This window comes from Thermobia domestica, chromosome 5, assembly GCF_964235325.1.
Source record: "Thermobia domestica chromosome 5, izTheDome1.hap1.1, whole genome shotgun sequence".
Taxonomy (NCBI): Eukaryota; Metazoa; Arthropoda; class Insecta; order Zygentoma; family Lepismatidae; genus Thermobia; species Thermobia domestica.
The window spans coordinates 177,959,789-177,975,067 of NC_137458.1; the positions used below are offsets into that span (position 1 = coordinate 177,959,789).

A 15,279-nucleotide genomic window follows, 5' to 3' on the forward strand; every position below is an offset into this window, starting at 1 on the left:
CAACATTCCGGATGAGCTCAGTGAGTTTAATCAGACCGTCATCGATGACCCGTAGTTCCATTCCATTCCGCTGTGGAACTGTAGTGCAGTGAAGCATTTTAAATTGTGTGAAACGTGAATAAATACTAACAACATAGATTGCTTTTATATTGATACCCTTCAGGGGTTTGTAATGATCACGTACAAATTTCAATAATTTTTATTGTTCTATGGAGGAAAAAAAAAAAAAAAAACAGTCGAATAAAATTTAAAAATATATTTGTGAAACTGAATCTCTTCATTAATGTATAACTATCGAAGGCAAGAAAATTGGTTGCGGAAATCATACTAAGGATACTAATAATCCAATTAGGATTCTCAAAGCACGTAGTAGGTGAGTGTTAGTTGATTTTAACAAAATGTGCCAGATTGTGTGTTTATTAAAGATACTTGTTATATCCGATGATTTTCAAACTTTTAGAAGCATCTTCTATAAGACACTGCAATCAGATTACTCTACGGTTACTGGTGTGCTAGAATCTTTACAGTAAGATTATCTACATACATACATCCTGTGGTGCGAATTTCGTTCTGATCGGATCTTGTATACACGGTGTTCGTAAATTCGTTTCCATCAGTATAGACGTTTTTAATTAATAAGCGTGTGTGAACTTTGATAATGACTGCGAATGAAACCCATATATGAATCAAATAGAAATTATAGCTGATTAGCTTCCAAATGGAATCCTGTTATGAAATGTAAGTGGAATCCTGATATTTTGTTCTTTGCAAAACATCTATAGACCTTAGAGAGGCAATGGCTTTGAAAGATTGCTTTTAAAAGAAGAAAGGAAAAGGGACGCTCTCAACTTGATATAATGACACATTAAACATTGTAAAGAAGGCACATCAAACACTATAAAGAAAATTTCTTGGTAAAAGAGCCGAGCTTTTTTTTTTTTTTTTTTTTTAAGGTCTTGTTCTGTATTTAATTAAGTAAAAAATACGGTATGGAATATATTTTTCTTTTTATGTTGTCTTCTGATTTGTCGAGAAACACAACCTGATAGACCTTGTCTTTTTCATGTGCATGTTTTGATAGTGTGAGATCCGTTTCTTTTTATTACGTTATAATTTCTAAGCAGGTTACATCATATATGTAAAGATATATAGTAAATATGGGAGAATCATTTTGACACATCAAATGTTGGAAGTAATGTTCTTCATCTTTTTGTTGAAGAATCATTCAACTTCCATCGCCGTAGGCTTTTCTACATCTTTTACATCCTTTTTATAATTTTGGGTATACACTGTCGTTTTAAGTTGACAGCACTGGTTGATGCTTTTTACCGAACCTTTTAATTTATTTTTAACCTCAGATGGTCTTGAACAAAGAACGAAATATTTAAACTTATCAGTTAAGACTTTTATTTGATTAACAATTCTTGTTTGTTGAAAGTAATTCAAAAATAACAATTGACAGATAATGTAATATAGGAGTCTTTTCGAGATAAGATTTTTATTGGATTTAGGATTTTTAGTTTGTTTGAAAGAAAATAGAAGGGGGTGGGTGGGTGGAATGAAACCGGAAAATCTGGGAAAAACCGAAATTTTAGAATAAACATTAAAAGACACGCTACATCTGAAGTACTTCACCCACGAGGGATCGATTCGACTTTCAAATCACATGTTTATTCCGTTGTGCTAACTGAAAAAAAAAAAAAAAGTTTTACGTCCCACAGTTATGTTGGCTAAGCTAAAGGAGACGATGATTAGAAATAAATGAAATGGTGGAATGAAGAAAGTGGAAGGAAACGGGAGAACCCCGAGGAAACCCACACACCCGGTGTTTGTCCACCACAAAGTTCATTTGGCGGGAATAGGGTTTGAACCCGAGACCCGATTCACCAGAGGTGAACGCTTTACCACTGAGCCACCGCGGCGCCCACTAACTGGCAATCGTTATTGGTTGTACGTAGAAATATCACACTATTTTTACTGCTAAATCCAAATTCATAGGACTACTTGTTAGCAGTTAAACAAAAACCCAAATATTTTATCTCGTTGGGTTGAAATTTGGTCGCTGCTATTTCTTGTTGCTTTAAACATGATATTTAATGCAAGTATTCACGGCCGACTATTTGCGAAGATGGAATTTCATAAGAAACATATAGCTTTCGTATATTTAATTTATCAAGAAGAAAATGAGGCGTTACTAGACTCATCCACATCTTATGTAGTCTCAATGCTGAAAGAATATTAAACTCAAAACAACCAATCATTGGACAGTGAAAAATTATAACTTACTAACTGGAAGTTTAGCGTCATTTTTCACTACTGAGGCTTTATATGATGATGTCTTATATAGGATCGGAGCCACACGAACGTAGACAGCAAATCCAGCAAAGGCGTCCTGCACAAATAAACGAGAAGCCAAAGGGTGTCCAGAAACAATGAAGTGCTGTTTATAATTCACTTCAAATTGCAGTAGTATGTTTAAGTTATTCTAATAATTCATCCATACTTCCTAAATCCCATCACCCTCATTTTTTTTGAAGCATCAGCATTTGAAATTTCGAAACGCTGTCCCTTCAGAAGAAGAAATTCGCACATTTAACAAATATTGAATAGTAGTTGAGTTTCTATAACTTTTTATTTATACTACGTAAAGCCTCTTTAGTCCTACATGAAAAAATGAAAAAATAATTTATTGTAGATCAATAAAATTAAAACAGCTAAACAGGTGTAAACTGGATAATATCAAAATAAAATAACATGATAGACAGGTGATAATCTTTTACTATCTATGTCTTAAAAAGGACGTGAAAGGAAAAAGGAACCTAAGTACCAATTCTTTACCTAAAAAGTACAGAAGGAAAAAACGTTCATGTCAGTTATGAAATTAATAATACAATGGAATATAAAACGCAACATGAAAGAAAGGAATGTTGATAGGAAAAATTTAACCGTACTTGATAACGAGAAAAAGGACATAGTTTATCTTTATATTACATTGTTTGCAGTATTGTGTGTAGTTACTTTTTGGTAAATGTACGTAAAAGATGATGGAGAGCATCAGTTTTGGTATGTTATTACAGTCTAAAATCTACCGATATAGTCCTTTTCTTCACATTTTTAATGGGAGCTCACACAAATGTATCCACAAATTTTAATCCATGTTGCTCTTCCCTTATTTTTATCTGTACTTTTTCATAGCTAAATTGCAAATTGTCGGTTTTTTTTTTTTTTTTTTATCTAGTCGGTAAATAATTCTAGGTCGAATTCTTCAGCCATGGTCGCTCCTCTGCATGCCTGTGTACTTGCCAGCTGCAAAAGACTTGCAACACGCAGGGATACAACACTACTAGCGATCTGTTTGCAATGTCGCAGCGACCATATTTGTCCGCTTTCGACCGAACGGCAAATGGTCCCTCATGTTCACCTGCACTTACGTTTATCCATTTTCCAAACATACAAATACACTGGCATTCGAAAATTCGGCAACAGAGGAAGTACGTTGAAAATTATTTTTCATAATCGTATCTGCAGAAAGTAAATCTTTAAGGCAAACTAATTAGATAGTCGGACATAGAAATTTGCGACGTTATCCACAAACTGATATTCATTAGTTTTAAATATTCATGTTTCAGAATTGCAGACAAGATGCAAGATAAGACTGAATGGAACGCATATGTAACCGCAGCTGTAGTTGTACTTTCTTTCCTAGTACCTTACAATGTACAACTTACATTCGTAACTGCTCGGTGAATCCACAAAATATATGCACGAATATTTGTATGCAAAATTGGTTTTATTGTTGTATGGTTTTTATCGGCTTTATGGTTTTAGTACGATAAATGAAAATATAAAGTGTGTTGTTTTGAAAATTACAATTAATTTCTTTCCTTGTCTCTCTCTTTCTCCCTTCGTCTGTTAAAGGAGACTGAAATGGAAATAGAAGATGAAGTGGATATTCTCATGAGCAGTGATATAGTAGCTGCCCAGATGTCTACGAAATCTATAACATTCAGCCGTGCACAAACAGGGTGGATTTTCAGGGAAGATCGTAAGGTGAGTAGCACTATACAAGAAGGGAGATTTACAGGGCTCCTACATGTAGAATGTCATGGAAAAAAATTGGAGTTAAATGGAGCCAGAGAAATGGTTGTCAGTTAAAATAATCGGAATTATTTTTCCAAATGCTTAAATGTAGTGGCAGATTACCCATTTGGTAAAAAAATTAGTGAGAAAAAATTCAGAAAATTAATTTGCAATAACGTAAGCTGTTGAAGTTTCTTTTGTAGTTTGAGTAATGATTATTTGTTTACTGTAATTAATATTTAAGATTTAACTTACACCAAATGTTTGACTGCCAAACTTTAAAAGAAGTCAAATTTAGTTAAATTTACAGTATTCTATTTTCTGCAAAATTGTGTTTTCAAAGTGACATGCGAATTTTAATACTAGTAACTTTTAAATACTAACTTTAAATAATAATACGAGGGCTATACAGAAACTCACGTTTTGGTAGGATATCGGAAGGGACGGGGCGAACGCCGCTATTTCTGCATATACTTCCACCAATTCCGTGTGGATCCAGCTGTGCACGTGTAAGGGTAGTGTTCCTTGAACTTTGTTCATAATATATTGTTAACGTGAGTGCTTCAATTGAAAACCCTGCTAATTGTGAAGTTCAAGGAACCGGTTATACGATTTTTGTTGGCGATGCTAAACCGGTTAACATTCATCGACAACTGTGAAGTTTACGACAAAGATGTAATGAGTGAAAGTAGAGTTAGTCGTTGGTGCCTCATGTTTAAATGTGGCCGAAGAGACGTTCACGATGAAGACCAAAGTGGGCGAACGAACATTATGATAAAAATGAATGTCGCAAAAATCAATGACAAGATTGGTGAAAATCGCCGTTTTACGATAATAGGCTCTCTTTTGAGTTTCTGCAAATTTCACTCTGTTTATTGCATGAAGTTTTGAACCAAAAGTTAAGTTACCGTAAGTTTCTGCAAGATAGATTATAACAAAGACAGCAACTCCTTTATTGATCGTATCGTTCGTGGGGACGAGACGGGTTAAGCACGTTAAAAAAAATTGAAAAAGCAAGCAAACCATTTCTGCAAGAAAACTCAAGGCTACTAGGCAAGGTTTCAGAAGTCGACTTTTAAGAATATGCAATTACCGCTGAAAAATATGAAACATTACTGAAGTTGCGAAGAGCAGTTCAAAACAAACGTCTAAGAAAACTGAGTGCAAACGTCGTACTGTTTCATGACTACGCCCGCCCGCACTTAGTCATGCAGCCGTGCTTACAGGCATTTCATTGGAAATATTTTGTTCATCCACCATATCCCGGATCTCACACCAAGTCACTACCACTTGTTTACCAACATCAAGACCTGGCTAAAAAACAGCGCTTTGATGCCGACACACAGCTTCAGGTTGGCGTGCAGGAAGGTTGAAGTCAATGACAGTGTTCTGTGTAAGTTTGTTCATTGCTATCATAGGTGAGTGCCTAAACTTGTACTGCGACCATGTCGAAAAGTAGAGCAAGAATGTCGGTTCAAAATGTATATAATGATAATTGCGAATTGCGAACTTTCACTTGTCTTCTTTCTATTCCAAAATGTGTGTTACTTTCTGGATAGTCTGGTAACCTCAATTTTTTTTCCATTTTCGAGGTTTTCGACGTCCGATTAATCATTCGCTCACAGAGAGGAAGCGAAATGATGCAGGTGCCCTCCAAGCGATCAGGATTTAGTTTGGCCATCGATCTTCAATAATACAGACTCGTTGCTCACACACGATAGTCATAGCTCGTCAAGTGTCGAAAAGAAATGGAAGTATCGATGCAGGTTGTTCGCATGTTTTTGTTGTATGACTTTAAAGTGGGCCTGTCTGGTGCTGCATCAAGGCGCCGCATAGGCCAGGCGTTTAGGGAGAATGCCGTGAACGAACGCACTGTAAGTATTGTTTTCAGAAATTCCGTTCCTTTCTGATGAACCTCTCAATGGACGACCACATGTGTTGGATGACGAGACCCTGAAAGCAGCCATCGAGGAGGACAGTGGTCTAACATGTGATAATATTCAGAAAGGATCCATGTTTCCTCTGAAACACTCAGACTGCACCTACATGGGATAGGGAAGTCATACAAGTTACCAAGTGGGTACCTCACACATTGTCGGCAGCCAACAAGGAACAGTGAGTGATGTCCTTGCTCACTCGGCACCTGAACACACCCATTTTTGATCTCTTTCTCACTGGTAACGGAAAGTGGTTCTTATGTGATACTCCCAAGCATACCAGACATTTTTTGTCGCTACCTGACCCTGTTCCTCACACCTCATGATCACCTGTGCACCCACGAAAGGTTATGCTCTCTGTAGGGTGGAATAAGCAGCAGGTGGTGCATTACAGGCTCCTTCCACCTACTCAAACCATCACTGTTGACGTCTTCTCTCAGAAGTTGCAATGGTGACCCTGCATTGCGTCAGAAGGAACCGGGATTGGTGAATCGCAAGGGTATACTGTTCTTGCACGACAATGTGGCAAATAAGAGTTGGAAGACCCTTCAACAATTTGGATGGGAGACAGTGTGCTATGCACCGTATTCAGCGGACCTTGCGCCGACAGATTACCACCTGTTTCATTCCGTCGATAATCACCTCCGTAGTAGATCCTTCGTAAATGAGGGAGACCTGAGGAACGCACTCGCGGACTTCCGTACATTACTTCTCCCGAGTTTTATGACTAGGATATTGTGCAACTGTAGGAACGTTGACAAAAGATGTTGAATGCTACTAAAGATTACTTCGAAATCCAAGGGTACGTTTCATCCACTGTATTGCTCTTTGTTTATCACTGCTCTAGAAATGGAAGAACTTTATTGGTTATCTTGTAACAATAATAATAATAATAATAATAATAATAATAATAATAATAATAATAATAATAGAAACAGAAGAAAGGACATGGTAAACCAGTGGTAGAGCACTAATCTCTGGTGCGAAGGGTCCGTGATTCTATTCCAGGCCAAGTGAGATTTTGGTGGACATCATTTCAATGGGTTTTGTTGAGTACTGCCATTTTCTTCTACATTATCATTCCACCAATTCTTTTATAGTCATTCCTGTAAACTACAAGGCATATCCATGGTATGGTAAACTAGAAATGTCGCTTCATCTCTCCTTGCATTTATTATAAGAAGTGTAGAGTTAATATCACGGATAGAACACAGATCTCGGACTTATCGTGCCTATGCATCAACCATTACTATATCCGGTCCTCCCAGACCAGCCACATACACTCGTGAAATCGGTGTCCAGCCAATTGAAATCATTTAGGATGTGCCACAGTTTACTTCTGCTGTTTGTGTTCAAACCAATGACAATATATATTAATGAAGGACTAACGTAGCTGATAGATGTACGTTGTGTAGGGAACTGAGGTACAATAGCCTCTTTATTTCCTCCACTGAATTCATCGGTGTCTTTATCGCCAAAAAATACATATATAACAGCTTTCGCCGACGTTGAAAACCGTGGAAATTTTGAATTAACATGGAATTTTAATTTTGGACAAAAAGTGTGAAATTTACCTAAAGTTCGTGAGTGCTGTTTCGTAACCAAGTGGCTGAAGCATCTGCTTCTTTACACGTGGTCCCGATTGTTGGATCCTGAGTGGAGGTACTTGTTCTGGATACAAACTCTAGTTGTACTTCGGATTTCACTAGTCAAGTCCTGTCTCATATAACTGCGCTGCTAAGAGATGTTAAGCTCCAGTCATTCAATGAATTTTTTTGAAGTTACCGTTCCGCTGCCATCAAACATAGACTCTAAACTTTCAAAATAGTAATTTGAACTAGCAAATGTAAGGAGTTTGATTGTACTACGGTTTATAGTCAAATTAATAGCTCAAGTTATTTTTGGGATACTAAAAGACACACAAGAGCAGTTTTAAAATGGCGTAAGGAAATAACGAAAGTTGTTCAGTATGATCAAATAATCATCACACCACGTTTATTAATATCACTTATCACATGATTCTGAGCGAGGTCATTGCACTTTACTCAATGCCGCTCCAAAGCTTCTCTAAAAGTTGTGCTCTTGTTACCATGCATTAATACTATGAATAACTTTTTCATAACTGTTGAAGATCTGCTTCAGTTCTGAAAATAAATGAAAAAGTCATTGGAGACAAGGTTGATGTATGGAGAATAATCCAAATGTTTGAAGTCAATACCATAAATAATATTTATCTGTCTACATCATTAATAGAATAACCATAAAAATAATAAGACACCATCTTTACCTTGCCAATGCACATACTCATTTTTAAATACCTATTTAAATCCATCCCATTATATAAATGATCGGTATCAATAGAATTTCTAGAATTTCATAAGTTATTAATGTATAAAACTTTTGTTTCCTAAGTTCTCATGATATTTTCTTCTAAGTTTTCACTTAATGCGTGCATCGTCTTTTTTATAAGCATTATCTGGTTATATGTTGCAGACGGTTGCTTTAAACGGATATCTCCTATATATGCACATAAGTTTATGGTTGTATGTTGGAGGGAGAGATCAATTTTCGTAAAATAATAAGACAATTATATCGTGAAGCATTTCTTATTTTCTTCCATTTTCAAGTTTGAGTGTTTGAATTCTACTTATATAAATTATTTATATACATAGAGAAAAAGACTCACGTTGGCAGGGGGTAGGGGATATACTTATTTAGTTTCCGTTGTAAGAGTTTACAAAAGTAGTTGCATATTTTTTTTTTTTTTTAATATATATATATATTAATTTAGGGATATTTTTCAAACAAACAAAATTTATTTTCGAATGGAAAATACTCATAAGGTACATTTATTCTTCTCGGTAGGAAATGGTTGGTCCATTTCAAGCCGATTTTTATGTAATAAATGGAATGGTGCTAGAGTCCAGGAAAAGGCGGGAACACTTATCAGAAGAAGATTTGCAAAAAAATAAAGCAATAATGGAAAGTCTTACCAAAGGAAGCACGCATGGATTTGATTCCAATGGCGAGGTAAGTAGTGTGTTTTGATCTGTTTTGACATAATTTAAAAATGTAATAAAGGTCCCTATTATAAATACCATGTAACCACTGGGATAAACGTTGCAGTAGGTTAGAATAGACTTATAACTTTCTAGATTCATGATTGACGTAAAGATAAAAGTAATGCATACATAGAAAGCAGGATTGCTAATTGTCTCAAATTGTATGGGGCCTTTAGTCAAGGAAAATAAAAATTAATCTGCTTATCTATATCTTGTACTTTAGACAAACGCTATCAAATAATACAGAGTCTTCTTTGATGGATCGTCGACACAAAAAAGAAGGAAAATTTTGAGAGAGAAGCGAATAGTTGTTAATCACTTCTGCCTTATTGGATGAGTCGACTGACGTATAAGTGGCCACATCAATTTTGGGAAAAAGAAATCAAGGAAATAACTCAGCTAATAATAAAGTAACAGGAAGAGAAACACATTTTGAGGAAAAGTTGCAAGTACTTCAATTCAAATTCACATAAATGAACAGAATAAAATGTACATAATACAGTCAAGACATCTCTTTTAGAGACTGATAAAAACTTGGGTGAACGTCTTTTAAGTATCTAACTAAAAATTTCGGTCAAGGTGGAATTGTTACAAGCGACACTAGATTACTTTATGACAAGAACAATGAACGTTGTGTATGACGAGTTCCGATTTTGCCGATACAATGTATTCATAGTCTTTCCCTTAGTTCCGTTGTCTTTTGTTGATTCACCTTGGAGAATTTCATAAGTGTGGCTTAGACCATTAGAATTTATATCGATGTGGTGGCTACCATCTCCGCAGTCCCAACCAGGCTCCATTAACATATTTGTATTTCTTCAAGTGTTTTCTGAAGCTTTCAATTTCATTACCTGTGAATGTCTGACGGTAGTCCTGGCCCCATAATATACGTCCGTAAAGAAAAGAAAAGAAAGGGAAAAAACGTGGTCTACAGAATTCCATTTTTGATTTGAAATTTGAGGTATTATTGAATTTATTTACTTTGGATAGACACTTCTAATCCGGGCCATTACATTTTGGACACCATTTTGAACATGGCGCAGGAATGTTATTCGTGACAATATTTCGTAAATTATGAGACCTATATTCAACATTCTTACATTCTTATGTCAAAACCAGGGTCTCAGGATCAAGTTAGTCTTTATGTATATATATATATATATATATATATATATATATATATATATATATATATATATATATATATATATATATATATATATATATATATATATATATATAACACTATCAGAGCGATCCGAGACATTTTACAAAATGGTGGCTATTATATAGGAATTCATAATACAGAATATTGTGATGCAGTTTTTTTTTTTTTTGTCCTTTTAATGTATACGGCATACAGTGTTTGAGATAAGAATGAGTGGAAATAATGAATACAGATAGATAAATATACAAAATATAGATAAGCCAGCAACACACCCGAATGCATCATAAACTTACAAAGTAGTCAAGGACGTTCATCATGTAGGCCTGATGATTTTGTTACGCACCTGGCGATCATCTCTTAAGTCTTCGCGAGCTTGTCATGAATTGGCGAGTTCGGTTGTGTCGACGAAGTCCATTGTGACTTCGTTCTCGCGTCCTTTCTGTACACCTATGTCTTCACCATTTTAGTCACACCGAGACCTCAGAAGAGCACCAAACATAACCACTCCTCTTCAACAGCAGATGCAAATGAAAGTAACGCTATTTGTAGACTAAAGACATCATGGACCCCCAGACAGAAAATGCAGATGGTTTACAGGCGCCTGTGAAACATGTATAAACAGGCATATTTTTAAAGGCGCCTGTACATGCCTGAAAATGGAACACTTTTAAACGCATGAGACAGGTATCGATTTTTTTCACAATCATTGCATGTTCATTTCACGGAAACAGGTAGTTTTCATGTTGATAGGATTGCAACCTTGCAACGTGAAAAATGCGTGTAAACATGTAGAGAGTGGAAAGACTTGTACGTAACCAGCATATTTCATGTAGTTGACATATACGTTATCTCATGAGGATCTGACGACAGCTGCTTTTCATTTGATAAAAATGTAATTGCCATGTTAAATACAGGTGTTAGCGAATTAGTGGGCGTGTTAGCGAAATATACATGTAAAGTACGTCACATTGAGTACTATACATGTGTCAGGACCTTGCATATGTGCATAACAAACTGGAGACTTGGTGCCTGAATGTTACTTGTTTCCTACACCTGTAACATTAATGATTCACTCCAATCAACCTTGTTCATTGCATGCACCTGTTTAACCCATTTATTGGCAATCATGATCATTGCATTTTCCGTTTACCTGTATATTACCTGTACATTGCATATAGGTGGGTTCACACTTCGCATGTATTATACATGTGTCAGGACCTTGCATAGCGAATGTCGAATTGGAGATTTGTGCCTGAATATTGCATGTCTCCTATGCCTATAATGTGAATGTTTAGCTTCAATCGACCTTGTTCACCACACGTATCTGTTTAATCCATTTATTGGCAATCATGATCATTGTATGTTCCCATTCACTTGTACATTACCTGTACAGTGCATGTGCGGGAGTTACACACTTCACATGTACACGGAAATGATAAATGTAAAATAACATATTCTACATCATGCGTTTTCCATGCTATACGCTAATACATGGTATTTACATATAATGCGAATGTCATACATGTATATTACAGTTGATAAACTGGCACTTTCCGTGTACTTTTCATTCTTATTGTATTGCGAATGTTATCAGCAATCCATTCAAGGTACTTTACATGCATATATTCCCTTCATTTACTTGCATCTGAGTGACTACGTGTACATTGCATGTTTTCATTTTAATATACAGGCTCTGTACAACGCGTGTTTCGGTGCAAAATTTCCAACAGAAGTTTAATAGTTTTTCGATATGCATATCACCTGAAGACAATGTGCCTGTAATATTTTCTTTACATGTGTTTTCGCCGAAACATGCGTCTGTATAATGCCTGTCAAAATCTGACAGGCTTTTACAGGCAGTTTCATGTACAAAACATTGCATGTTTCCTCAAGAATTTTCATAATAGCCCCTCTTCCACGACGCAGTCTGTATAACTTATGCCATGTAGTTTTCCCAAAAGCAAAGATGATCTGATGATGAGCATGATGACCTTTTTCGGCAGGTCTCAGAAAATGAATTTATTCTTTATTACTCACTAAAATCTTCTCACCGCAAAACACGTTTCACATATATGTATTGGTGAATGAAGAAAGACTTTTGTTCGAATTCATGGGAGAGAAATCGGTTTATTAGCAGTTCTTATCGAAGAAAGAAATTATTTGCGTTGCAAAAATAAAGTATAAATCGAAGAATGGTTTCTCTTCCCAAAATATACAGAGCGTCCACAAAAATTACTTATATAACCTGGTGATGGTTATATAAGTTGACTCCCGACGAGGGACCAACCTGTCAAGTGCACACGAAGTACAAGTTGAGACTCCTGGCCGTTTAAAGAAATAGGAAAAAAATTAAGTTTTTCACTAAAAATTATAATTAGTTGGCAACACTGTGATATGGTGTGAGAATAGATAACGTGCGTAAAAGTTTAGTGGTTTTTCACCTAAGGGCTGTTTAAATTAGTTACTTAAATAACTTGTTAATCACTCACTACAACAACACATGTTCCTGCGTGAACAATATCCAATCCAGCTGTTCCATAAAGTAATAATATCCTTTTAAATGATTGCTGCAGTTGCATTGCGTTATTTTCCATTTCTTCGTATGAAGAAATCCTTGTTGTCTTTCCGTGTTGAATGTCCCAATTTGTTCTTCAACGTTGAGTTAATTAGAAGGGAATGGGGAAGTTTTTCACTATACGTGTGTGTGAAAAAGACGAGATATGGTTTAAACGCGTGTTTGATAACTTTTATCTTTGCAGTTGCGCGGAAAGGACTATTTAAATTCTTATTTATTATTTTAAATGAATTTCGTAATTCGTAAAGTGTTTTTAAGTGTTCCGATTCGATCACTTTATATTGTATAGTGTGAAGTAGATATACATACAGAATAACTAATCATAGAAATATTGGCTTCAAGAATTATCGTATAACATTTCAATAGAAGTTAGTAAAATTCTCCTTTTAGAATATACTTTTATATGTATTTAGAATATTAAAACATGAATGTGTATGCAAATAGCAAAACAAAATGTAAAATGTATTGAGATATTGAAAATATAATAAAGACACATGAGCATTGTTACGGTTATATATTGGAGAAATGTAAGAATTATTGAATAAGTAAAATGCATGAAAATATACACACATTATCAAGACACATGTACACACAAAAATAAGGTTTTCAACTGTATGTCTCCCTTTTCTCTCTCTCGAATAAAGTTAATGCTTTGTGTTGTTTAGAGAAAAAGAACGAAAAATCGTTTTTCTAAAAAATAAAAATAAACTTAAGTGTCAAAGCTTACATCAATAGCAATTCCAACAAACAAGCATGAATCTGTATATCAAGAAGTTGTGATTTCATAAAATGTATCAAGGAAATCTGATATGCCATAAGGTCAAAACAATCTCTGTTTGCCGTGCGGAAGATCGAGACTTCGTTCAATAATGCTCGGAACAATAAGTAATTTTGCTCTAAAACAAAATTATTATTATTAACATAAGCCTAGATTAATATTTATTATTTGCTTTCAAGAAACGTAAATAATGTAGGGTCATTAGAATGTGTGGATATTATTTTTTAAAGATTCATTAGTGAAACGTCGAAAACTACAACGTGGGTCCGACTTTTTCGAAGGTCTAAATCACGGACATTGACTCACTTAGTCCAAACGTTCCTGAAATAAACGGTCATTACGTCGTGTACTGATCAAAACCATATGTGGGGAAATCTACAATACAAATACACATAAAATGCAATCGACTCCTGCGATGCAAACATATAAGCGTGAAAAGACGCCTGGAACCATAGGCGCTTAGAAAAATGTTTCTATATATAACTAAAATATAAACATTAATATTCAGTAATATGCACATATGTTCCCTGGAACATCAACAACATACCGACATTCTGTCTTCCGCCTAAGAGAAAGGAAATGTGTAAATACACAAGATACACGTGCTGTCGTAGCATCATAAAAATGTGTATCTACAAGACAAAATACATAAAACCTAGTCAAAGAAAAACATGTGATATAAACACAGAAGTATAGCCAGCGACATTACAACTTCCTGGTTGTGCCTGAAACATGAAAACTAAATTCCCTACAAAACAGTTATGACAAACTTCCTTAGGCATCTTCGCTACAAAAGATATTCAAAACATTCTAATTAAGACTTTAAAATTCAAAGTCATCGGGCCTGTAAGATAATTGACAGAAATGGATTTTCATAAAATGTTGTGGCTCCATGCTGCTGGAAATAAACAGAATAAGTTTATTTTTACGGAATCTTTCTCAATATTCAAATGGTTTTTGGACACACTAGAACTAAAATATAACTTTCACAAAATTAGTAAGAAAAAACATTACGACATATTAGCATACAAGTACACATTATAATTAAGACCCATAAACACTAAGATATTCACTGGAATATCTAGAAAACAAAATATATTATTTATTTATTATTGCTGCCTATTACAGGAGTTTATCCCAGTTACAACAGGCTTACAAAATTAATATTATATCTACAAATGAACAACAGAAGAAAAAAATAAATGAAATATCCACAAGAAAAGATCAGAACATAGGCTATAATGGCAAAATGCGAAATGCGTCGGGAGAGAGCAAGATATGAACAAAATACCAGAAAGAGAAGATAAACAAACTACCAAATCACAAACCACCAGAAACAATAGAAGATACATTAGAAGTCTAGTATAATGATTTTTATGAGCACAGGAACAGTGAAATTCTTCTAAAGTGGTTTTATAAAACCATCTTTTAGTAAAGAAGAACAAAGTCCATGAACTAACTAATCAAAGGAATTTTTAATAGATACAATATTGTTACTAAGCAAATTCAAAATAGTAACAATAGAAGGCTTGTTAAAATATTAAATACTTATATAATTATCAAATTATAATTGCCTTATATAGTAAATAAGGCAAGACATTGAAAATATCATAATCAAATACCTATCAATTGAGATACCTGTACTATAGATCATCTAAACATGGTAAAATTGTTACAAG

General features: G+C 34.9%; 1 protein-coding gene across 2 annotated transcripts in view; it reads left to right on the top strand.

Annotated features, from left to right (window-relative positions):
• Nucleotides 1-15,279, top strand: part of LOC145686301 (ankyrin repeat domain-containing protein 13C) — a 234,923-nt gene that overhangs the window by 82,268 nt on the left and 137,376 nt on the right. For both annotated transcript variants that reach the window (XM_081759446.1, XM_081759447.1), the window contains exons 6-7: nucleotides 3,919-4,050; nucleotides 8,883-9,047. In XM_081759446.1, coding sequence (XP_081615572.1) covers nucleotides 3,919-4,050; nucleotides 8,883-9,047 — 297 coding nt within the window. The remainder of the gene's footprint in view (nucleotides 1-3,918; nucleotides 4,051-8,882; nucleotides 9,048-15,279) is intronic.